This window comes from Struthio camelus, chromosome W (genome assembly GCF_040807025.1).
Source record: "Struthio camelus isolate bStrCam1 chromosome W, bStrCam1.hap1, whole genome shotgun sequence".
NCBI classification, from domain to species: Eukaryota; Metazoa; Chordata; class Aves; order Struthioniformes; family Struthionidae; genus Struthio; species Struthio camelus.
Genome location: NC_090981.1, coordinates 7,808,574 through 7,834,615, shown reverse-complemented (window position 1 = coordinate 7,834,615; position 26,042 = coordinate 7,808,574). Strand labels below are relative to the sequence as shown.

At 39.4% G+C, this 26,042-nt stretch overlaps 1 protein-coding gene across 11 annotated transcripts in view; it reads left to right on the top strand.

The window, feature by feature from the left end:
* Positions 1-25,046, top strand: part of LOC104150098 (FERM domain-containing protein 3) — a 172,808-nt gene extending 147,762 nt beyond the window's left edge. For all 11 annotated transcript variants that reach the window (XM_068926266.1, XM_068926259.1, XM_068926260.1 and 8 more), the window contains 2 exons: positions 776-897; positions 21,674-25,046. In XM_068926266.1, the coding sequence (XP_068782367.1) occupies positions 776-897; positions 21,674-22,269 (718 nt within the window). In that variant the 3' untranslated portion in view covers positions 22,270-25,046. The remainder of the gene's footprint in view (positions 1-775; positions 898-21,673) is intronic.
* The last annotated feature ends 996 nt before the right edge of the window (positions 25,047-26,042 follow it).

Genomic DNA, 26,042 nt, shown 5'->3' with positions numbered 1-26,042 from the left:
TGTCAAAAATAAATATTCTATAATGTAATGGTTCAGCTCTATTGCAGAACTCTTGCTTCAGGCCTGTATCATGTAAGTCCTAGGTAACTTATTTTAAAGAGCCATTTCTATTTTCTCTGTAATATGATTTTAGGCTAGCGAGCCACATGACTGAAGCGAATTAACAGCATTTCTTCAACTTTTCTAAGAAAATTCAACACCTGCTACCAGGAAAGCATGTTAGAGCCCAGTAAGAAACTCAAGAAAACCAGCTTGAGGTCCTGAAGGCATAGTGTAGAGAGACCACATCTAGGGTGTGTGAGAATGAGAGATGTGCTTACTTGTTGACTGAAGGGGTAGAGTTGTTCCTGCTTTATTCTTTAATCTGCCTTGCTCAAACCACAGCAAATCTTTGACCCAGTCCCAGAGGCAATGGAACAACTTCAGCAAAATGATTTGTATCCTCTCTACTTTTCCCTTCCTTGAAGCTAAATAATCCTGTCTGCTGTGCAGTGTGGAGAGGAGCAACACACTGCAATCCTGCATGAGGTGAGAAGAAGCTAGGCTGCATAAATGGAAATCCACTTGCACGAAGCCTTCTCTTACACTTCAGACGTTGAAAGGTTTATATCTGCTGAGGGTGCAGCATAACACAGCTGAAAGTGGCATTCAGTGTGCACAGCCTTGATAGCTCAAGGCCTATCATAATTTATGCAAAGCGCTTCTGAGATGAGCCATATATGATTGTAATTGTTTCCTTATGAACAAAGTGACCCTGTTTTCCCTGTTGTTTTAGAACCAGCATTATCCAGAGTCACAGCTCTCCTTCCTTGAACAAGCAACTCATAATTAACATGGAACCTCTGCAGCCCCTCCTTCCTTCCCTATGTGAGGGGGAAGAGGTACCTTTAGATGAAGGTGAGTCACTTACCTGATTCCTGCCTCACACTCTATAAATGTTTATTATGAAAATATTATATATGAAAAACTTAAAGGTGTGTTACTGACTCAGGGATATGGAAAAATATGTAATAATTCCATTTAGGAGTCTCACCAATAAGTCTCTGCACATTGTATTGAGAAATGATCTCTGGCTCTAAGAACCGTGCACAAGCCTCATGCAAGATTCTTTGGGAGGAAAATAAATAGTGTTGAGTTTTCCATGTCTAAAATCTTTTTAGAGATTGTCATGTGAAAGGGACTTAACAGAAACTAAATAGTCTCAACATATAGAACCATTTTAATAAGCAAGCACTGCATTTACTCTGAGGTGAAAGCTGGCAATTTATTGCTAGGTATGTTGTTTTGCTTGGTTCCCTATACTTTTATATTTATTTATGCCTTGTTCTAATGGTAGGAAAAATTCTCTGCTAATGTCCCTTTGTATCAATGAAGTTAAATTATTTGAAGATAGGTTTAAATGTGTTCTGTAAAACAAGGCTTCCCATGTGTTTGCTTATTCCTTGATACTTTAAAAATCGCACCTCTTTCTGAGATGCAGTCATTACAAATAATGGTATGAACATCTCTGCCAGTTTAAATGAGGGTAGTTGCAGTCTTCCAAAACCAACCAAACAAAAAAAGCCAACCACTTTTCAGCTGAGATATAGCGAGCTAATAGAGTTTCCAAGTTGGCAAATATGAGCTCTAATGCTGCTTTATTGTGGAGCAAGTCGTTTGTGATGTCAATTCATGGGAAACGGAAAACAACTGAGCATTTGCAAGTATGCTCATTTTCATGGGAGGCTGTCCTAATTTCATTTTATGTGATTCACTTGTGAAATCCTGGTTTGCTCGTTCTTTAGAGTTTCAACATGGACTCTAGTAAGAACAGAGTGATTTCACTAAGAACTAGTGTTAGAAAAGGGAGCTAATTCAGCTCTCGCCCAGCTTAGCACTAGTGCCTAAAGTAGACGAAGCCTGCAGGCCGCAGGACTGAATTGCAAATGAGCTCGAGGGACATTGCTGAGGATGCGACTGCAAACCCAGCTCGAACCAGCCCTCAAGGATACAGCACACAATGGCCAGAGGTAACCGTCAACCTCCGGATAAGATACAGCACACAATGGCCAGAGGTAACGGTTAACCTTCGGATAAGAGAAGGCACTGTGAAACAGGAACATAGCAACCGTCCCGGGATGTAGACATGAACCAATCAAAAAGAAAGAGACCACCAACTCAGTAAAGAAGATTGGAAGAGGCTGTCACTGGCAGGTGAGGAAATAAGACTGTAAGGAGTATAATTACCCCAAAATTTCTTTCTTCGGGGTCCATGTTGGACCGGTTGAGGGGTTTGGGCAGAAGAAGGATCCTTCGATTCTGAAAAATTAACTATGCTATGAATTATGTTGGAAGATGAAAAGCCTCACCAAATGGAGTATTGGTATGTGTGGGACAATCGGACATGGGACCGCCAGCACCCGAGCAAAAAGAAGAGGGGAACCCCGCGAAGAGTGACTCTCGCCGTAGCAGACGCGAGTACCCCGAGGAATGCACCCGCAGCGACCGCTCCACCCTATACCCCTTCGCTCTCACCTCCTGAAGATTTATCTGTCGCTCACTCTCCCTCTTTCTCCTACTTCTACTCTACCAGCTGCTGGACTCTATCCTATGACTTCTAATGTTTTACCTAAGCCGGCAGCATTACAGCCGGGCGTCGCAGGGGGAGCTCACCCACCCCTTCCAGTGCTGCTTGTATTTACTAACCAACCCCGGAGCCCGAGTGATTCAGCATTGTGGGGAAGCAAAATGCCCAGGTTGAGGGAAGACGCGGAAAGGTGCGCTCAGCTATTTTCTAATATATGCACCGGGCAGTAATATCACCAATTATTTACGGAGGCATGGAGTGAACCCGAGTCCCTGCTCAGAAGAATGGGCTCGTGGCAATTAGCACAATTGGGAAGCTGTTGAAGAATACCTGAAAGTGGCTAGGAGCCACACAGCAGATAGAAAAGGGAAAGGCATTATCTGCAAGGTGCCAGGTACCTGTTTAGAAGCTGCATATCAAGAAAGGGAGAATAGGAATAGAAAGGAGCAGGACCTAAAGAAAGAAATGGAAGGTAGAAAGGCAACTGAGTTGTTACTGTCTTTGAAAACTGAACAGCTGCAGAATACAATGACAGACTAGGTGATAACGACCCCGCAGGCAACTCCCTGCATGGGCAGAATTAACGCACGGCATCGTTGACCACAGCCGTGAAATGGGCTGGGACGACCCAACAGCTGAAAAACCGAACCTGAAGCCCCGGGGAAGAGATCGTAGGGTGAGATCGGTGATACAGGCACCCCCCCACAGGGAACAGAAACTTAGTCAAAGGGAAATAAGCCTCAAGCCCCGCGAACAGAATCTCGAGAACGGAGAGATGGATTGTGGAGGAAAGCCTTAGCCCTAGGCATTCCCCGAGCCGCGATCCGAGGTCGGCCTACTGGCGTTATCTCGAGTCTGACTGAAGCATCCCAGAAACGAGATAACGGCGAAAGGAGGGAGCGTACTTTGACTCCTCCAGTGCCAGCTCTCAGAGAGAGACAACCCCTTCCTCCCCCTTAGGGAGGAATTGCAGAGCATGAAGGAAACAAAAACAAAACAAAACCAAACGAGCAATGCCCGGAAGGCAATCGGGTCTGCCTGTCCGGCAAGGGGAGGCTTATCAGTGGATAAGTGATAATGGCCCGTATACCTTGATCCCAGTTGGTCCTCACCGACAATGGGTGAAGTTTTAATAGATACGGGAGCACAAATTTCAATACTAACACAACAAGACGCCGAGAAGCTGGGTGTGCGACCCGGACGGCAGAGAGTTAAAATTACCGGTGTGAAGGGAGCGAGCGTTGCGTGCCAAACTGCCAAGGGTCAATTCATGGCTCCCGGGCGAGAGGCGCATGTCGACTACTCGCTTTGCAGCTAAAGAAAGATCACAATGAAAATATTTTAGGTTTCGATGTTTTAAACGGACGAACCTGGCGCCTGCCGGATGGCAGCGTGTGGTCCTTCGGCTCAAACGTCGACCCCAACCCCGGTAGGAATAGGGAGGCTCTAGTGCGTGTCCTTCGCAGAGCCCCGCGCTCCCTGATTCAAAAGTTACTAACGGACGGCAATAGCCGATCTCTGCTGCGGCATGGAATGGAACTTCTGAAGTCAGAGCTGATTTGGAGAAACGACAAATCATCTCCAGAACCCACTCCCCATATAACTCCGCTGTCTGGCCAGTTCGGAAACCAGACGGGAAGTGGCGTTTGGGAATTAGTTATCAGGGCTCCATTAACAGCTGCTGTACCAAATATTGCAAGCTTAACTGCTATATTGCAAGCAGCTGCACACCCATGGATGGCGGCGCTAGACGTGAAGGATATGATCTCTATGGTCCCCTTGCAGGAGGAGGATAAAGAGAAGTTCGTTTTCACTTGGAAGGGAATACAATATACCTTTAACAGACCCCCACAAGGAGGGGGACAAACATTCACCCACGATTGCTCATGCTGCACTTGCTGAACTTTTACAGACAGTCCCACTCCCTCCAGATGTGAAACTGCACCAATATATAGATGATATGCTGATCGGAGGAACTTCCCCGGAGGAAGTGGGGGGAAGCGGCAGCGGCAGTGTGGCAAGCACTACAGAAAGCAGAAATTGAGGTTCCACCTGAAAATTGTCAGGGACCAAGTAGGGGAGTAAAATTTTTAGGTACTTGGTGGAGAGCAGGCAGTGCAGTGACTCCTCCAGACACCTCAAGAAAAATCCAGGAGCTGCAAATGCCCCAATCAAGGAAGGAGTTACAACAGTTAATGGGAACTTTAGGATATCGGAGGAAGCACGTACCTGGATTTTCTATTAGTGCTCGCCCATGATATTCACTCTTACGGAAAGGCAAACCCTGGGAGTGGAAATTAGAACACAAAGAGGCGGTCAAAACTCGAACTGAAGAAATTAAAAACATATCAGTCATTGGGACCAGTACGCCCCCGTGACCCTACTATAGCCGAATGGGGTTTCGCCGAGCATGCTACTTGCCGTAACCTGTTCCAAACTGGCCCCGATCGACCAAAAAGACCTTTATTATTTAGCTCTACCACATTTAAGGAAACAGAACAATGATATTCTGAATGGGAAAAAGGACTTTTATCTTTAGCCCGAGCAGTTAAACAAGTTGAGAAATACACCAGGGACAACCTGTGCAAACTAGAGGACTATTTAATTTGCTAGAAGCAGTCCTAAAGGGGACTGCTCCCCTAGAAGGGGTTGCACAAAAACCCGCTATCAGACAACGGTATGCCTACCTAACAGGAGTGCAGAAAATATGCAATTAACTGAAGGACATGCTAAGTTTTCCAAACTCCAGATGCCCATAGGTACAGACCCCTTAGCATTACAACAACCTTTTAAACCTTCACCAATTCTGAATGCACTGCCCCTCACTGAGGATACAGCAACAGAAAATATTTGGTTCACTGGTGCCTCAGCCAAAAGGATATACGGTAAATGGCAATACAAGGCTGCTGCATTAGATATTACCACTGGCAAACAAGTAATAGAAGAAGGTGAAGGCAGTGCACAAGTAGGAGAATTAAGAGGAGTCGTTTTGGCAGCACAGAATGGAGCAAAAATCATATGGGTAGACTCTCATGCTGTGTGGGCCGGTGCCACGCAATGGCTCTGTCAGTGGGAAACCTTGAATTGGGAAACAAATAGATCTCCACTTTGGGGAAAACAAGATTGGCAACTATTACTAAATATAGCCCGAAAAACACCATTCAAGATGGGATGGGTGAAAGCTCTGTGCTTGTGTATATTGGAAAAGGATGTGTTTGTGTATGAGAACCCTCTGTGATTTTGTATTTGTAGATAACATAACTGTAGATGCTAGCAATCACTCAAATATTTGTGTTTGTAACTACTGAAATTATGGGATGCGACTTTAATTATTCAGCTCCTGTTAGGTCTCATCAATTCTAACAATCTAATTATACACTAATTCGAGATTTATTGCCCACCCCCATCGGAATGAATCTCACATTGGTGAAAAACCTGCTACGACATGATGACCTGTGTCAACTGCTGAAGCGCATCTGAAACAACAGACAAAAAAAAAAACCCTAATCACCGTTCAGGGTCACCAACGGCAACGGGAATTTTTAATCTTACGCTTCACCCTGTAGCAATATTATGCACTTTGACATTGTTATGTTTACTGCTTATAATCATCCTATACCTCCGTGTGTGGTGGTTATCGTGAAAAACACCAGCCCTGCTGTTATATACTGAATTAGTATGTTCTGATTAGTAAACTCTGAGGTCTATTTATACTGTGAAGGCAAGAGGCACCTGTACAGCCGCTTCGTGAGGTTGATGGTTTGACTATAGTCGGGAGGGAAGGTGGCAGGACCTTCGCCCTCCCCTTTCCCAAGTGATCAGCAATAACCTCAACACATACAAACGACTGATAGTAAATCACTAGCAAAAGGCCTGGGTGAGAAGTCCTTGCTTGAGAGCAAACGAGGAACTTCCTCCTAAAATTCAAAAAGTACGTGACTCCCAAACATGCACCGTGGCTAGATCACATCTAGTTTGACTAATGGCACAAATCATCGACGGAGTATAAACAGACCTCGCTCGGGACAGCCATTTGAACTCTCCTGAGGAACAGCGGGCCTGTACCCCGGGATCTCCCCTCGAGTTGGGACATCTCTTAAAATCGAAAGATCCCTCTCACTCCACAGATGAGGGTAAAAACTATTGCTTAGTCTGAGACAAACTTTAAAAAAGAAAAAGCGCTTCACATTCTCCTCTAGGTAGTAAATAACTATGTACATAGCTTAAAAGATACAAAAACTCGGCCTCAGTTTAATCACTTATGTGTATATCTAGCAGGTATGCTCCTAAAAAACAAAGGGAGGACTGTTAGAAAAGGGAGCTAATTCAGCTCTCGCCCAGCTTAGCACTAGTGCCTAAAGTAGACCAAGCCTGCAGGCCGCAGGACTGAATTGCAAATGAGCTCGAGAGACATTGCTGAGGATGCGACTGCAAACCCAGCTCGAACCAGCCCTCAAGGATACAGCACACAATGGCCAGAGGTAACCGTCAACCTCCGGATAAGATACAGCACACAATGGCCAGAGGTAACTAACGGTCAACCTTCGGATAAGAGAAGGCACTGTGAAACAGGAACATAGCAACCGTCCCGGGACGTAGACGTGAACCAATCAAAAGGAAAGAGACCACCGACTCAGTAAAGAAGATTGGAAGAGACCGTCACTGGCAGGCGGGGAAGTTTGACTGTAAGGAGTATAATTACCCCAGAATGTCTTTGTTCGAGGTCCCTCCCCAGAGGCACCCAGTTTGAGCTGTTACTTTGCTGTACTGTCATTTAAATAATTAATGTCACTGCTAGATGTACATGAGACTGCTCCTCAGAAACGTAGGGTTGAACTGTTTCCATAACATTAGGTTGTTTGTGCGTTTATCTTACAATAATAAGTAGTAATAGATGATTGACATGTAAACAAGTAATTGTTGAAATTAACTATCTCTCCTATGAAATATTTCTGTCTTATGGGAATTTCGCTTTCTGGCAGCCAAGTACCAAGCATTGTGTTACTGCTAGGCAATTATCACCATTGCAGAATAACAACAGCTTGCTGCTAGTGAAGATTCTTGTGCCACACTTACAACTCTAAGCAATGAAATAAGTTTTGAAAACTGCTGAGTTACCATTGCTATATGCTCACCAGAGAGTGCTGATATGTTTCAAATATATATTATGTAAGTTCAAAAGCTATGTTTCCCTTCAGTCACACAGATTGTTAGCTCTGAGATTAATATAAATATTTGCTGGTGGGTTGTTTCTTGTAGGATGTTTTATACATAGTTAATACCTCCTGCTGCTAAGTAACAGTACTTAGTTCTCATACAGTATTTTCCTTTAGTGAACTTAGCTGTATTATCAAATTGTACCTTGAACTGATCTAACAGCTCACTGACACCAAAACTGGCCCTCCTCCCACCTCCCCGCACACACTCACACATCCTTCTGCTGTGGATTCTCATCTTCTGCCTTGTACCAGCACTAATCACCCCAGAGTGAACTGGTACAAGCAGTTAAAATACTAATAAAATAACCCTGAACTGTACAATGTCCTACTTCCTGCTGGCTCAACATTTTGAACGGGCTCATCACAGAGGGTCAGGCAAGGTCCTCTGTCAGGGCAAGGGTAGGAGTAGGAGTTTGGAGGCAGCTAGCCCCAGGATTGACTTAGCTGCATTATCAAACGGTTTTTAGTGCGTTACAGATGCGAATCAGCCTCAGCATCTCTAAACATTGGGGCCTGTGGTGGGGACGGACTGTCTGGGATGCTTTGCAAAGGGCCTGTTGACACTGTGTGAGAGAGTGCGGTGTAGCCATGCCCAAGCTGGCTCTGGGGCAGTTCAGCTGTCTCTATGCTAGGTTGGCTAATGTAGCTTCAAGGACCCATGCTAATGTTTCTGTAAGGCACTGCCTTGTGTGTATAGATGTTCCAGCTGCTTCACAGGATGTTGCGCTGTGCAGACAGGCCCAAGTGGCTCAGTAGCAGAGCTGGGAGTAGCACCTACAGCCATGCACTCCTTTCACAGAGTCAGGGGAGTGCATGTTTTTCTCTTTTAATGGAGCAGAACTTGTTCCTACATTTAAATAGACTTTATATGTGACAAGCAAAATACACTGCCAAAAATATGGTGGCCTAGTGTTTTATAGTGTTATCCTTTTTAATCAGTGTCTTGAATATATCTCTGTGCTTCCTACAATTGCTGGAGAGAGTAATTCTGAGTTGGTAGAGTCTGAGAGGTATGAAACTGAACTAATGGAAACTGCCAGATGAGAGGGAAGATTTCATGCCAATTACTTGAACAAAGCAATTGAGAGGGCACCAACAGAAGAAACATTCAGCAGGGGATTTTGAACAACTTCAACCTGCCTCATTCTCCTTAGGAGAATTCTTTCAGATGGAAAATAAGCACAATGCAACAAATATTAAAAAACAATTAAAGCCCAGCCATTCTCACATAATAATTCTGTCTTTACAAATTTGCCATGACTATCATGCTGAAATGAAAGGTCTTCCATAAAAGTCCAAATTGTCCAGGTTTTGGTGACATATAAGAAAGAGTATGCTGACTAAACATTGTGACCAAAAAAGACTACAATGTGTGGAAATAAAGCTATTGGATGCCCATGATACTATTGTTATAGGTATTTTAGAAGTTTTGAAAATAAGTAATTAAATTTTTTTTGTTAGAACGGCAACCAAAATTTCCTGAGTTTGTCTGTTGGTGCCTCATTCTTCAAGAGGGGCCACAAATCTGCACTTAGAGGCCATATACAGGTGTGCAATTACTAGTTTAAGCACCCAGATTTGAACTGATATTCTTAAATGTACTTTTTTTTTTTTAATTATAGTTATGTAGCTGACTTACCTAAGAGATTGACCACCAATGTACCAGACAGTACTTTTATCAAATTAGACAGTAAGTGCACCAACAGAAACTCCAATTGAAGCCCAGTAGATCTGCCTTTTAAGAAATAAGCAATTTCTGATCATATTTTCAGTGGTATTTCATTCTGTGCAAGCCACTGGCACCCAAATGTCAGTGAATTTCAAAGTTGGGATTCAGGAGCAAGAAGCTGATGCCTCACTGATGGTACAGTGGCTTCCAGGTGCCAGTGCTGCTATGTAGCATCCAAACTGGGTGACCCTGGCTTACTAGACCTGGGCTAGAAGAGCTACAAGACTGAGGAGAGCATATTTCATACATAAAGAGACTTCTCTTCCACCTCAAGATTTTAAATGCATTTTTTCAGATGAAAATAAAGAAATACCTGGTGATTCTTATTTTGCTGACAAATGAAATTGTCCAACTTTTACTGAAAGCCCTGAAGAGCTATGGAGATTTAAGAAATATGTTGGATGTTGGCAATAGTTTTCAGGCTAGACTCACTGATTATATAAATCAAATAGCAGTTAATGCATTTTTATTTAGTTAATGAAAATTACTTTAAAGACATCATTTTCTCAGGATTCTCATTCTTGAGTCTCAAGCTGCCAAAAAAAGGCAAAACAGTATTCCCCTAGATTAACATTTTTATAGATTTTGGTAATAACTACAAATATTTTACATCATCGTAATCACATCTTGTCTTCTATAACTCAGTTCCACAAGGTTCTTGCAGACTTTTCCTTAGGTGTTATGAGGTAGGGAACTCTCTCCAGAAACAATGGTATTTTTTTGTCTTTGGACATCTTGAACATTTTATTTTCATCTTTTTGTCCATGTAAGTTTTCATTTCCCACTAGTTTATCTGCTCTGTGTGGTCAGCTCCATGATTTCATAATCTATGGCATTCTAATGTCTGTATTTCAGTTGTTTCTACTCTAGACTTTGTTCTTTAATTCCTATTTCATGCATGTGATTCCCTTCCCTCCCCCTCATGTTATTGCATTTTTGTATGTTACTTCTCAACTCTCTACCATGTTCTTGCAGTGTCTCCTTCCCTTTTCCATTTTGTTATATCTGTCTTCAGAAAATTAATCTGAAGTCCTCATGCCTTAGGTTTTGCAGGTCAGGTCTCAGTTCCTTTTTGATAATGCTCAAAATTCATGTTTTTGTAACATTGCTTGTTAGTGACTTGTTTTTCTGTAATGTCCTTCCACTTTATGCCTCAGGAGTAAAAAGGCATGGTAGTGTATAGATGAAACCATAAAATGACTATCCTGCATACAAGATTATCATGTGGAATTTAATTTTACATGTATCAGATATGCTTGGAGAGGTGATTTCTACCTTTTGAACCTAAAAGATTTTCTTTTAAAGACACCTCCCTGCAAAATGTTCTAAGTTGTATCCAGAAGTGTGTTTGCAGGGTTCATCTGTGTCGCAGAAGCTCAAATTAGGTCCTTATGACTTGCTCCACAGAAATTTTTTCACCATGGTGCAGTTGAATATGTTTGTATTTTTTTTGGTATCACTATAACAACTGTGTGGCTGCCTTCTTTTCTTATCTGCTATGGTTATAAAGATTAGTTCCTGTCCTGATCACTTGGCAATTACTTTGCAGGTGATTGATCACTGTCTTTGGATTCCCCAGCACCAGCTGCAAGCAGGGCTTCACATATTTGAATACTTCACTGAAAAAAAAAACACTCTCTGAGTCATAGAATATTAATATGGTTTTGACAAGGTGATGAAGACTTCTCTTAAGCCACTTGATATGTGTGTGCTCAGGTTTCATACATTAATTATTTTCCTGGTGTCATTGACTTTTGACTTTGGTGTGAATGAAATGCAAGTAGCAAGCTGCAGTCCTATTGCGTGATCTACCTGCATTTTACAAAAGAAAGAGGTGATGATACAGATTCAGCCTAAATTCTTTTTGGTTAAGGTCTAGGTTTCTTAGTTTTTTTTCCTCAGAGTGTTTCACACGTTTTAGATGTCCTCACTGAGCTGGGCACGCTTTTAAAGACTTTTTTCTTAAGGAAAAAAGAGGCTATGTATCTGCATAGTATATGGAGCACTCTTTCTCTTATGTTAGCTGTCTGTCAAAAATGAATGTGTGCCTACTGACTGTTCATTGCTCCATAAAAATATGCAGCTAGTGCATGTTTCGCTAAACTTCATTTTTGCATATCACTCAAGTATGTAAGCAGTATTAATGGCATTAATTGGTATTAATGATAGCTTTCCTCTATCATGCAGAGTCTTTGCTGCATCTGACAACCATGTATGGGAACAAACACACACCAGCTACTGTATATGTCTAGTTGTCTGTCTGTATTTGTGAATTCTGGTTTGTGTAAGCTTTAGGTGTGTAGCAGATGCATATGAAATTTTTGTGGATGCAGCTCAGGCAAAAGCACATGAAGTGTTGGCCACTTATGCATAATAGTCTCAAAAATATTAAAAATATGCCAGCAAAATACAAAATAATGTATTTATTAACGTCAGGTTTATACAGCAAGAACTCCATAACAGATAATTCAGTCCACTTTTTTTTCTTGTGCACAGATCAGTCTTGTTACATTACTTCTTTTTATTAGAAAAAAGATTGGTTTAGTACCAAGTGTTACTTTAGGGTAGAAGTAATACACAGCTCTTCAACATTCATATTTTTAAAATTGTATCTGTTGTATATGAGACAATTTATCTTAATGAGTCAGATGGAGAGAAATGTGAAATGTCTTGTGTCATAGAGCATCAAACTGCTCTTCCCCTTGAAATTAGCAGAAGCAATACTCCTGTTAGCTAATTGTACCTGGGGGGGTGTGCATGTATGTATAATTAAAAAAAATAGTTTGCAGGAGGCCGTCAGATTTCTTAGTGACTTTTCAAAATAAAATAACAGTTCCATTTTTAGATTTCTATGGTCTGGAGAGATAATTAAGTTTTTCTAATTGTCCATTAAACTTAGTAAAGGCCAAAATGAGCATCCTTTATTCAGGTTATATATAATGGGCTTTCCTCCTAATTGTTTGGTAATTTTTAAATTATGAGATCTTTATCTCATTTATGGAATAAAGCCTGGTCATCTTAAATTTCTTCCTCTGCTGTGCACTTTGTCTTGCAGATTTCTAGGAGTCTCCCAAAGGTTATTCTGGAACCAGGAGATCTTTGTGCATCATTATGTGCATCATCATGTCTATGTTCAACAAAATAACTTGGACTCACAATCATCTAACCTTGTAATTTTGTGCTACCATGTCTGAAATCAACCTTTTTACAGGCAAACCTTTTGCTTTAAGTAATCTTCAGTATCTAATGCTAATGATAATTAGCTCTGTCAACTTTCCTTTCTAACATAATTACAAATTCTCAGATTTTCAGGTGTTTACCATGAGGCAATACGTCCAGAAAATAAGATCACTACTTTTGTTCAAAACAAAACAAAACCCCCATCATTGTAATGTATCTCTAAAACTTGAGGACAGGTGATATATTTCCTTTTCACCAATAAATTTGAATTGTTGTGTTTGAATAGAAGTTTCCTGTTTGCTATTTTCACTGGCGGGGGGGAAGAAGCATACAAGTTTTGAAGAGTGCTTTTATCAGCTTTAGTTTTCTGTTGTTGAGTGGGGATTGTTTTTGCTTTTTTAAACCATACTTTTTAAGAGAAGTTATAACACTCCTCCATTTTCAACCTCCCCTGAAAATGTGCATGAATGCTAAGGGTCTCGCTAACACAATTTCCACCAGTGGTTGGAATTGCAGCTGTATCAATATCTACAATTGCAATTTAGGAAGAAGGAGAGTGACAAGAGCTACAAAATCAATAAGTTACTAAGACTGGAGTCATTGCTTTCCTGGCTTTCTCCTGCAACCAGAGAGTTCCAGATGGCTCTGCAGGAGGGAAACAGGCTCCTTGTCTGGAAAATCCTTGCTGAAAAACATCTTCCAACTATTGTGCAGGACTCGGTGCCAATGTCAGGTCATGCAAAGTCTTTTCTCTCCTGTGAGACGGTCTGTTCCTTACTTGCCAAGAGTTAAGTAGTAAAGACAGAGGTGCTGACTCAGCTGCATGATTTCAGAATAAATCGCCCATATGGTTCATGGGGAGTGTCTTGCAATCTCACAATCATTTCTGTTTTACGTGAACACAGTCACATAAAATATAAATTATATATGTATATTCATCTACATGAATATATTTCTGTTGGAAATCATTCCTAGCCCTGTCCAGGTGACATTTACTTCCTCAGTTAGGCTTTCCTTCGGGTGTTTAAAACATGTTGGTGATTATACTTTTATAAGAAGTGGCACTTTACAGTTTTGTAGCTATGTACACAATGAGGACTTGGCCCTTTTTGGTGAGATTTTAATGATATGCTTTTGGTTGCCACAACAGCAATAAGAATAAAGATGAGAGCAGCAGACAGGAATCTCACTTTTGAAGTGATGACAAAATGGAGATAGAAAGTGGAAGGGCATTTGATCTTTCCTCAGCCCCACAAGGAACTTGCTTGGGGAGAAGGAAGAGGCTTGCCCCGAAAGTAGCATTGGAGCATCTGCCCTGCAGGAGGAAGCAGTGAAAAAGAGCACTGCTGCAAATTGATGTTATATAGGCTAGTCGAGGGAGAAGGAGCCACCATAAAGATGCTTTCCAAAAGCTCCACCGAAACAGATGCCTTTCATGAGAGAAATTGCTTGGCGTGAAATGCACATTTGCAAGACCTTCTCCCTTCCCCTCTTCTCTCCCACATATTTGCATACACGCCAGTCATTTTATAGCACAGAGAGCAAGGACATTGGATAACGAAGACTCTGACAGCACAACGCATCTCCAACATTAAAGGTAAGTATTTTGGGAGGTGAGAAACTTTCACCTTCCACCTGTGGTTTCAGTGGGCCCAGTAAGAGCTCCTTTCCCAGTATGACAGTGCAATGCTATGCACGTGGTGCTTCCAGCTGGAGCAAGTTATCAGCAGTCAGCATATATGCATCATGCCTTTTTTTAGCAGCCTGTATATCCCCACTGGACAGAGATTGAAGTGAACAGCCTTCTAAAACAGCCTGTCTTTCTGGTGGATACGAATCTGTTCAATAATTGTCCACAACTGAGAACTGGAGCACATATACAGAGACAGACATTTTCCCCAAGCTTAGGATTTTTCTCTTCTCATTTATTCACAGGCAGGTCAGGTTTGACGCTTGGCTTAAAATTAAATCATTTTCATCTTATTGGTTTCCCCTCTGACTAAGGGCTTGTAAGCACATAATAGGATTTGTCCTTATGTAACTATGCATTTTTCCATAAGTACTTTCCAGGTGATAGCAGAGAATTGACATCAGTGGCCAAATTGAAGCTCTTCAGAAAAATAATAGCCACAGTGTCATTTTGTTCTATGAAAAACAGGTGCTAAATGCTGGTCTTTTGTTTCATTGCACTATATTTTGATGTCTTGGATATTTTTATGCTTGTGTGTGTGATTCAGCTGTTATGTTAGCAACTGCTAACTGAGATAGATGCTGTGGAAGTTTGTATTTTACATTACGAGGCAGTTGGAAATGTTTAAAAATAACCTCTCATTCTGTTCCCTACTGGGATATTTTTGTTGGCCATGTTAGAAGCTTGTCATTTGATTCATTGAAAGAGACTAGTTAGTACTTTAAAACTCAGTGGAAATTCACTAAAAGGTCAAAGCCAGTATGGGTTGAGCCTTTACAAGACTGAGAAGAGAAATTAATAGTCAAAATGGTGAAATGTCTTGTAAAAATCCAAACCAAGAGAAGTATTCATTTGTGTATGGTTAACCACTGTAACAAGAAAGTGCGCATTCGATTACTGCGGCATGGATCCAAGATCACAGCCAGAAGGGCTGGTAAATTTAAATTTATTTTGCTCAGTTGCTTTCATAATTTTCTGCAGAAAAAGCTAACTTCTAACTTTTCTTCATAGTTTGTTATGCTGGTCACTTGGAAAGAAACAAACTGTACTGTGAATAACAATATTGCATCAAGTACAGCAGAGAATAAGGAGGAATTGCTGAAGGGAGAAGGTTTGCAAATGGGTTATGAATGAGACAAAACTTAAATGAGATTTGTTGTAATATCTTAAATTGTGGATTTATTTCTTAATTGCTAACAAATGAATTACTAGAATTTTGCTCTTGTAGTTTTGTTGGACTAAGGGGGAGAAATGCCTTTAAAATTGATAATTTCTGACAAAACTAAATAGTTCTTAAATTAGCAGATAGGTTGCTAGCAGATTTTGAATGTAAACTGAATACACCAGCAGATACTGCTTAGCTTGTAGCTCACTTTTACTACAACTGACTGGGTTGGGCTAACAGATCATTACTTTGTTAATATTTATTTTACTAGATACTGAATAATATAATATACTGAATAGTAGTACTGAAAAAATAGGGGCCAAATTCTCATCCCTTTTTCACTGTATATAATAGTGTATATAACTAAGAAACAAAAAATATTCAGTATTGTTCAGGATAGCAACCAAAACTAAGTTTTATTTATTTTTATAAACTAATCTCTTTGTTTGCCAAAGATGTATTGGTCCATCTATCAATCTGTCTCCACTTACTTAATTAAATAAGACATTTTAAAAGTTTTTTTTTTCCATTGCTTTCTATGATAATTTTTGCTTTTTATATTTTGCATATATAGGTAGACAGATCTTTCAATGCACCTTGAATCTTCGTTTTAGAAATGAATGTTTATAGGAAATTAACTGAGGATGTTCTGACAGAGACCAGAGTATTTTCACGCTTGCCAGCATTTGAAAATCAAAAGCAGCAATTGTAGCAGGTATGGGAGAACCTGCTTCTTGCAGTGACTTGCCTCTGAGTGGCAACAGCTCCTGGCTGCTTTTACATAATAAATTCACCACTCAGGGGAAACCGTGGTATCTATGAGAATGAACCTAATTCCATCGTTGCAAACTTTAGTAGCAAAATTGAAAAAGCATGAGTATTTGCATGTATGTATTCTTATACCTTAGAGATTAAATGCTGGCTCCAAATACATACAAGCCATTTTGTTGGTTTAATATGGCACTAGTTGAGCAATGGATGAACGTTGGGGCTGTATTGGTTCTTAAAAACAATGCTATTTATATGATATCCTTTTTGGTGTACACATTCAAAAAATCTGCATATCAGCATATAAAACCTAAGGACTGTAGTTGGTTTGTGCTGCAAACTCATGCGGGGGGGGGGGGGAAGGCGACGCATGTAACTCTTTGGGAGAACCCTGTTCTGCATGCGACTGTTTCAGAGCAACACTGACTTGCACAAGTGCTGACACAAGCTGAGTGGGGATGCTGAAAGTGTCCGACTTGTCCTTCCTCAGGTGCTAAGCTTTCACGTTGGTGCCCAATCCTTCACAGCCTCGCTGGTTTTGGCCTTTGCTGGGCACGGCGTTGCTCCAGTCCTGTGATCAGCTCCTCCCTGATCTCTGATTCTGCTGACATGTGCACACTTTGCTTTCGCATTCCTATTCCCATGCTGTACCGTTCTCCCACTATGATACTCTTTTTACCCTTTTGCTGCTTAATCCTAGTTCAGGAAGGGGATCAGCAATACTGGCATGGGTTGCTTCTGGCATAGAGGGTGGTTAAAGCCTTCTGTACCGTGTGCTCTGTTTTGCTTTTATCTCTGCACTTTGGGTCTGCTTTGCAGGGGATGAAAAGCAGAGCAGTAGCCTCTGGTAGCTGCACTGTCTTGATGTTAGTTGAAAACTGTGACAAATGATGCAGTTGGGAGGCCAGTTGTAATGCTGCAGTTGCAGTGCTTGCAACTGATGTGAGTTGGCAACTATGATGTTGCTTTACTCCCTTTTAAAAACCCCAATAACAGTAAAACAAACTGGAATTGCAAGCTGGAAAGCCAGATCACTGTCTGAAAACATAGTTACTAAAAATTCTCATTACTTTACTCTCCTTGCAAAGCCAGAATAGGTTAATTTTATGAGCATAAACTGTGGGCAAGTATGGGATCTATGACTGCCTGGGTCCAAGAGCTGGATGTTTGGCCATGATGCAGACCCTGTTTTGATGTAGATCCTGTGTAGGGGAATATTTGAGTTTAGTGGAGATCTCGGTTCTATTTCCCTTTCCTACGTTTCCTTTGTGACCTCTATGCACTTTGTTCATGTGAGACAGTTACCCTCTCCTTCCCTCTAAAAGTTCATTCTCTTCATAGTAGAATCAAATTTTGTTCCCATCAAAAATAAGCAAAAAATATACAATTTAACCATTATTAAAGGAACAGTAGGCTTTTCAAAACCTAACCCCCAAATTTATATAAAATTGTAGCTTTATAAGGATGACAGCAAAATAATTTTCATGTATGAATAAGAACAAAGGATTTGCAGCAGTGTCATAGAATTGATTAAAGGGTGTTGGCTTCAGACTTGCTTTAGATTCTATGTTCTCTCTTTCCATTGGAACTTAGTCTTTGAGGATTTTTTTTAAACCTGGATTCATTACTTTAGATAACTGACTCTCTTGAAGCATATCCAAAAAGTAACAAAGGAGACAGTTTTTCAGATAATTTAAACTTGTATTATTGGAATATTTATTGTGGTTAAATCTCATGATTTTGAATTTTTACACTTTAATGTGATATTCTTATGCCTGCATAAGAAGTCTCAGCATTGTAAATGATACGTGCCATAACAACATTACATTCATGTATTTTGACACTGTCAAAATCTGACATATACAACATAAGTATCTGTATACTGCAGTGTTACTGGGCTTACATTGACCACAGTTAATATGTAATTGTTTCCCGAATCCTTGCCTCCACAAATGTTATAGTGTTATAATGAATATGAAGGAATTAAAAGAACAGCTTTATATATTTATTTTTTTATTTCAAATCAGCTTGCAACAGTACTAGTTAATGCCTACTCTAAATTTTCAAATTTTTATATTAGAACAATTGTCATTTACACTTGTATCAAGCTGGTGTAAAATACAGTTGCTTTGATTTAATATGCTTTAACAGCACATGTTGTAAAATAGTTGAAAATCCTGTCCCTTTTTTGAACACTCTTGCTTTGATGTTAAGGAATAGGATGTAATTTTTTTTACTGCCATATTAGCAAATGAGTGTGGGTAGCATGGATTGGCAGTAGTAATTGATTTAGTTTCATGTGTGCCTTCCTCTATGACGCTCCTAAATAATTAGTTCAAACTGAAAAATGGTCCATAAAGTTGATAGTAAGCTTTAGGACTGCGGCATATTCTAATTTTAATACAACCTCTTCAGAAAACACTGATCTGAAAAGGTTACTCTGCTGCCTTCTATCTGCAGGTTAATCACAAAGTCAAAAAGTTTGCCAGCTCTTGGAGAAAAGAACAATGTTAATGAATGTTAATGTGATCTTTCTTGTTTATGGTCACTATGTGTGTTATGCACACTGGAATTTACTCTGGGGAAGGAGAGAAGGCCTCAGAATCATAATTTGAGGTGACCTTTCTTTGGAGTAGTCACAGCTGTCCTCTGGATGATAAGAAACATGAAGAATGGATATATTACTGACCTTGCATCTAAGCAGGTATAGGGAGGCCTATAGCCAGGATTCTCAAATTTGAGAGGTTAAAATTAGATCCTTTAATCCATATTGAGGTGCCTAAGTAAGCGGTTCAACATACCTTTTACTCCTATTAAATTAAGAGGAAGTGGTGTACCTCTGAAAAGCAAATTGTTTTGCATATGGCAAGGTACTGTGGTAGATATTTCCACGAGGAAGTGTCTTAAGCTTTAAGATTCCTAGTGCTGCAGCCCACTCTCATAAAGTATTGATTGTTACCTTTTATCGGCAGGATTGCTACAATTAGTCCTTCAGTAGGTGGCATAGAGCATGGATAAAACCATAAAGGTGGAAACATTATGTACTGTGGCTCTAGCAGAAATGTGATCATGTGTCTATGTCTGGCCCAGAACAAGTCTGCTGCTGGGTGACCTGGTAATGCACAGATCTGGTATCAGTTACTGTGGAACTGTGATTTTCATGGATATGTCCTGTCCTGAGCATGGTAGTCATGGTAAATGTAAAAGCAAAAAAAAAAAAATTGAAAATAGGAGGAGACTGTAAGATCTTGTCATTCAAGAAAAGCAGAATTTTTCATAACGTTGAGAAAGTCTAGAGTGAGATGAATAGCACTGACTTCTCTGAAAGGTAGTTATGGCCTGCTGCTAGTTGAATGATCATTAACCAGTGGCATAAGAGAATTCTTTTGCTGTCTAGTCAAATGGAAGGAAGGTAGATTTCAGAAGCAAAGCTAATAATTTCAGTACAGTGAATGGTATCTGCAATGCTTAAGATTAATACTGTTAACAAAAAAATCACAGTGACATTTTCAAGAAAAATGTGAAAAGGCATCTGATCTCAAAGGGAGATTCTATGGAGCATTTTGGTCAATTATAGTGGAGTTAATATTTAAAATTGTAGCTTAGAATTGTGATCCAAGCTAAGCTGCATATTTTGCTATATTGTGTCTGTTTTTATGATCAGGATTATTACTTTTCAATTTTGTCCTGTATCCTATATTTACAGTGCAGTGGTGCATCTTTTCATTATAGTGAAAGCTGTGGCTCAGTTCACACTTTATTTCCTCCATCTCAAAAAGGTCATAATGGGATTTTTATTTAGCTTAATGGGGTTTTTTTGTATTTGTCATCCTTTTCTCTAAAACTTTACTAGAACTTGCTGATACCTTCTTACTTCACACTGAAAAACCATGATATGTCTAGTGTAAATAGTACTGGATCAGTACTATTTACAGTACAGTAGTACCAGTACTACTTTTCTGATTTCTGATTTTTCTGTAATAATATGTTTTACACCCTATTGTTTTAAAGCCTCTGAACCTTAATCTTTGTTACCACACTGAAACCGAAATGAATCTTTAATGACTACAGTTCTCTATCTTTTACAGAGATCTGTTGCTAGAATCAAAGAATTGGGCTAATTTGAATTATAAATACTATTTTGACATGAATTTTCTGGATTACTTGTTGGACAAGTCATGTAAACTTGTGTTGGTTTTACCTGCTATTCTGTATGTTCACGTTGCATCTGGATTAGTCATTTGTGAAGAATGGAGAGATGCTTAACATCACAAAACAAGAAGTATTGAGTGTTATTTTATTATATATTACTGCAGCTCATGATGCTATGTATGGCCTGTTCCTTTTGCACATAGGTGGCATCTGATGATGCTAATGAGTGTTAGACATGGGAATACATTTAAAACTGTTTTCCCATCACTTTGTCTCACTCAAAGTCCCAGCTGTCTGCCTGGTTGTCCTCATTCCCTCCACTCCTGCTACTGACAACTAATAGCAGGAAATGGATTCTAGTCACTGCTGTCTTCATGTAGCAGTGTTCAATGTAGATTTACTGCTGTTAGTGTAACTAGAACTAGACTGGAAAAAGGGTAGTGAGTTTTGAGAGGAGAGAGTTTGAGCTGAAAGGGGGAACATAAGAAAGGAGCATACAAGTAAGACTAAGAAAGATTTGTCTGTTAGGGAAAGAGAGAAATTTAAAGGAGAGAGTGACAAGAGACTACTAATATGAAGAAGAGTGGAAAGATGACAGGAAGAAAAAAATGAGACGTGAGGAGAGGGAGCTTTTTACAGAGGTAAAACACTTTTGTTCAGTTTCAATCAATCGTATTTATTCCTCATAACGTGGAATTACCTCCTCTCCTTTTGTCTTCTCTACCCTTAACATGAATTTATCATGATAAGCTATTGTCTCCTTTTTAATGTCATGCTATATTGAAATTTTCCAACTTACTACTTTCTCCTCATTCATGCAGGTGGGTTTTTTTATTATTATTATGAGCTGCACCCCAATAGCATCAATTCACATATGCAGAAGATATTCATTTATATCAGAAGTCTGGTTGCCAGTAGAAAATGAGCTATTCTGTTTTGTATGAGACCATTACTAGTGGCAGCTGCATCAGACAAACAGTTAATCAGATCTGGAGTGCTGGTGTACTGCAGTGCTGTAAAAAATGTTGCTCTCCTCTGGAGGCGATGGAACTTTCAAAAGGCTTTTCCAGTTTTTGCTAGTTGTGTATCATCAGGTTTCAGTATTCAAAATGATTTCAGAATCTTCTTTCCAACCTATATAAAATACTATTGGAAGGCTGGGTTCTGTCACCAGGAAAACAGGAATTTAGGATCTCTTTTTTAGGTATCCAGTTGCCAAAGGAAGATGAGATCTTGGTCCCTGTGATTTCCAGCTCCCCAGATAAGGAGACTGGGCAGAATGTTGATCTCGCGATTGAACAGGAAGAGAAAATGAAAGAGGAACCTTTAACCATCTCAGAACTGGTATACAATCCAAGTGCCAGCCTGCTGCCCACCCCAGTTGATGATGAGATTGACATGCTCTTTGATACCTCTCCAAGAGCAGAGAATGAGAAAGATGATACAGATTCATTTGAGGAACTGGAAGCAGATGAAAATGCATTTTTGATTGCAGAGGAGGAAGAACTGAAAGAAGCTCGGAGAGCACTTAAGTGGAGCTATGACTTTCTAATGGGCAACATAGAGGTGAATGCTTTTGTGAAGAGTTTCTCCAGACTTCTTCTTGTAGGCCTTGGACTGTTGTTGTTTGTGTTCCCTCTTCTCCTTGTTCTCTTGGAGTCGGACCTTCAAATCTCTTTTCTCTATGAAATCCGTCAGACACCGGAGTTCCAGCAGTTTCATATTGAATATTACTGCCCACTTAGGCAGTGGGTGGCTTGCAAAATAAACTTCATTCATGACATGCTGGGCAGCTTTTAAATTTTAAATAAATGTGATACAACTAAGGGCTATATTCAAAATTTCAGTTAGTGCCAGCTTTTTGTAATGCCCCTGGGGTCACCAGTAGGTAGCTGTCTTCATATTCAGTTTGTTACAGACATTCTTAAGTTTCCTTTACATACTGAAATAGCTGCTTTAGCTACAGGCTTATACAGTCGCCTTTCAGTAACCAAAACAGAACTTTTACTTTCATTGCATTTCAGACTTCCTGCTCATCTATTACATCATACAAGATGGAATAACAGTAGGGTTCATTATTCATAACTTATAATCCATGACACTAAATCTAATGAAACTGAAAGAAAAATATTTTTGAATATACTCCTTAGTGCAGCAGTCTCTTCTAACCAATGCCTATACAAGCAATGTTTATGCTGGGTTTTTGGTTTTTGATTTTTCTTTCTGTTTGTTTGGGTTTTTTTACAGTTTTATGTGTTTAAAATATTTTGGTAAATTTTTAGCAAAAGACAACTTCTGATGTTATTTAAATGTACAGATTGTTAAGAATAATGTACAAGGGCACTAGGGTATTTTTAATGTTTTAGCAGTGATTTTTTTTTAAACTACTAACTGGAGAGTGAATGGGTTTAATATAGCTATACACAGAGGGGCTGTAGTTTGGGAAATGTATAGAAAGTTCACTCAAGTTCAGTAGGGGCTGCCTAGATGAAAAGACACCAAGTACTCAAAAGAATTTCTGAATAGTACAGTTGTAAAGCTTGGGGAACTGAGCAGAACTGAAAGTAATGATCTTTCCTCTTCTGTGTCAGTTTGTCATACACGTTAATCAGTGCTGTAGAAAGTCTCTACAAGATAGTCCAAGTACATTTTGGAAGAGAGTGAGTCTTTGGTGTAAATGTAGATTACTGTACATAATGTGGAAAGAAGATAATAGTAAGTAGCAAAAAAACCAAAACCCTAGCTAAATCAGTAGATGAATGGCCTACTTTTAAAAATGGTAGAGAAGAAAAACATATTCCTCTTTTAAAAACAAAGCATTAGATTGTACAGTTGACATGAAAGTATTCTACTGAGTCACAGTTTAAGGATTAAACACTGAGATGTATCTTCATCCTTGATGCCCTTTAGTACTAGTCTTTTAAGACTTAACATATTTTCTGTGTGTACTGATGGGTCTTCCTTTTACACGTAGCAGCATACTTATCCTCTTTCCCAATTATTATGAGCCTAGTTACAGGGTCTAGTGCTGTTTCATGTAACATGGATTTGTATATCTACAGTTAGTCCAGTATTGCTTAGAGGATATACTTATATAAAATCTTGTCCATGGCTGAGAACATTTGAAGGTTCCCAAATGTACCATAGAGGTTGTATTTAAAAAGAGAAAAATTTTATTCTTTCCTTTCTCTGACCTTAGCACAGACAAAGCTCCTATTTAAGCTAGGGAACTCTCATTTCTGCCTCGGAGATTTATGAACTGGAGGCATATTTCAGGCTGTGTTGTTAGACCTGCATTTAACATATTGTAACCACATCTGTAATTCCTACTGCATAAATTCTTCTTCTTTGCAAATGTCTAGTTTGAAAATGGCAATTTCCTTACAGGATTCCTCCTTTCCTTTTCTCCCCACAGTTTTTAAAGGACAAAGCAGTTGACAGCTCTTAGGAGTTTCTTTTCTCAATTGAAAACTTATGGATTGCTCTTCATTTCCCAACCAACAAAGGCTAAATTGAACAATTGTCTTTTTTTTTTCTTCTCATCTTTATTTCTCCTTGCCAATCTGTTCCCCCCCCCAGAAGAATCATTATTGATTAGTTACTTGATGTATATTTCATGTTGTGCTACTTGCAGCTAAACGATCCTTTCCCATTAGGTAATAATCACTCAGCCTAATAGAAATGGAGAGTGAACTAAAGTAGACCTTTGATCTTATCAGGAAATTATTCACTTCTATCATTTCTAAACAAAGATGTAAGAAATGGTGTTTTGAGCGGTGAAGGCTGTGCGTGCTGGCATTCTGCTGGACTAGAGACAAGGTTCCATACAGGCTCCTATTTAAGTCTGATAATTATTTAAAAAAAAAAAAAAAGTTAGGTCCTGTGTTCTAAAATGTAGTCTTGTCCCTGTAAATCCTAGCACTCCAGAAGTAGGAATATTGTTTTGTTTGATTTAACTCTATCAGAAAATGGCTGAGTTGCATGAGAAGGTAACCTTAGACAATATGCAGTGCAGTAAGATTTTTTTTATGTGCAGTTAAATGCAAGAGCACATGTGCTTGCCTTTACTAACCATGTGCATACATTTAGGCCTGGCCTTTTAAAAGTCTTCCCATCCTTCATTATATATTCTGGTCTATCAAAGTAATTTAATTGAACGTCATGACAGTTCAGTTCTATAACTTAAAGCACCAGGACCACATAATACACACAAATACATATGGTTGGGCATATTCAGACAGAGTAGCAATCTTGTATTTTATTGGTAAGAATGATAGAGTTGGATTATGGAAAATCTGTAGGTACAGTATTGTGTATTTCTGTCTGTGCTTGGATTATATTGTAAAATGTTATGTACTTGAAATCTATTTTGTGGTTTGTCTAATATTTATAAACACAACTCTGGGAAGAATTAAAAATGGTTTTATTTCATTGAAGACTGGAGGAAAAATATACCTGTAACTCGAGCCTTATCTTTGTACAGTGAATTTCACATTTCTGTCAACATTCTGAGTGTTTTGTTATGTATGTTGATATGATGGCAGGAATCCCTAATAAAAATACACTGGAGAAAAGCATTCTGCAATTACGACACTTCTTACGATGAAAGATGTTTTGTGAACTTGTTTGTCCCAGCACACATTTTGTTGAGAATTAATTGGTGTATGAAATAGTACTGATTTCTTATGACTCTTACAAATTTTGTTCTTATATATATATTTTTTCTTCATTAGCTGTAGCAACACTAACAAAGTGCCAGTCCTTCAGATGTTCTTAACATGGTTTCTGATGCATTAACCAATGATTTATTGGTTGGCCCAGTTACCAATGAGAATTAGTCGCAGTCTTGAATTTGCCCCCAAATGAAATTACTGTGCACAGACTACAAATCAATATGTCTAACTTTAAAGTCAGACCCTGGATATAGACAGATGGCCTCAACCTTTTGGTGGCAGATCTGACTGGAGTGTTATGCTAATGAAAATGTGCAGCTTTTGGATGGAGCTTGCTTAGGTTAAGTTGGTTTGAAGCTCAGACAGTGCAAAACACATTGGTCTGGTAAGAAATGTCATCTGCAAAGAGGCACTTCCTAAGAGGCTTGAGCAACAGGAACATTTTGAGGCAATAATTTAGAGAAACCAAGGCTACTTCTTGAGCCTATAAAACAAAGACGCAGATATGTCTGTGCTCTATATAAAGTGCCAAAATCTAAATGGAATCTCTAGTGATTTGAAATGTAAAGGGACTGTAGAGTACACAGATCTATGCAGTTAAAATGCTGTAGGTTGTAACGCCACCTTCAAGTGAGGGTGCATTCCTGCTTTAACATATGACAAATACAGTGTATGTATGTTCAACATTTTTGTTTGCATTCAAAGTACTGAGCACGTGTTATGAAAATAGTATATTTACTTTGGGTAGACATTTCACCTTTGTCATAAAATCATCCCAAATGATGACACAAAAAATAGTTTTACAGTCTTCCCCTAAAAATACAACTCACCGAAATGTCATGTCTAGGCTACATTTGAAGACATCAGGCTGCAGTTAATCTGAGCTAATGGTTATTGTAG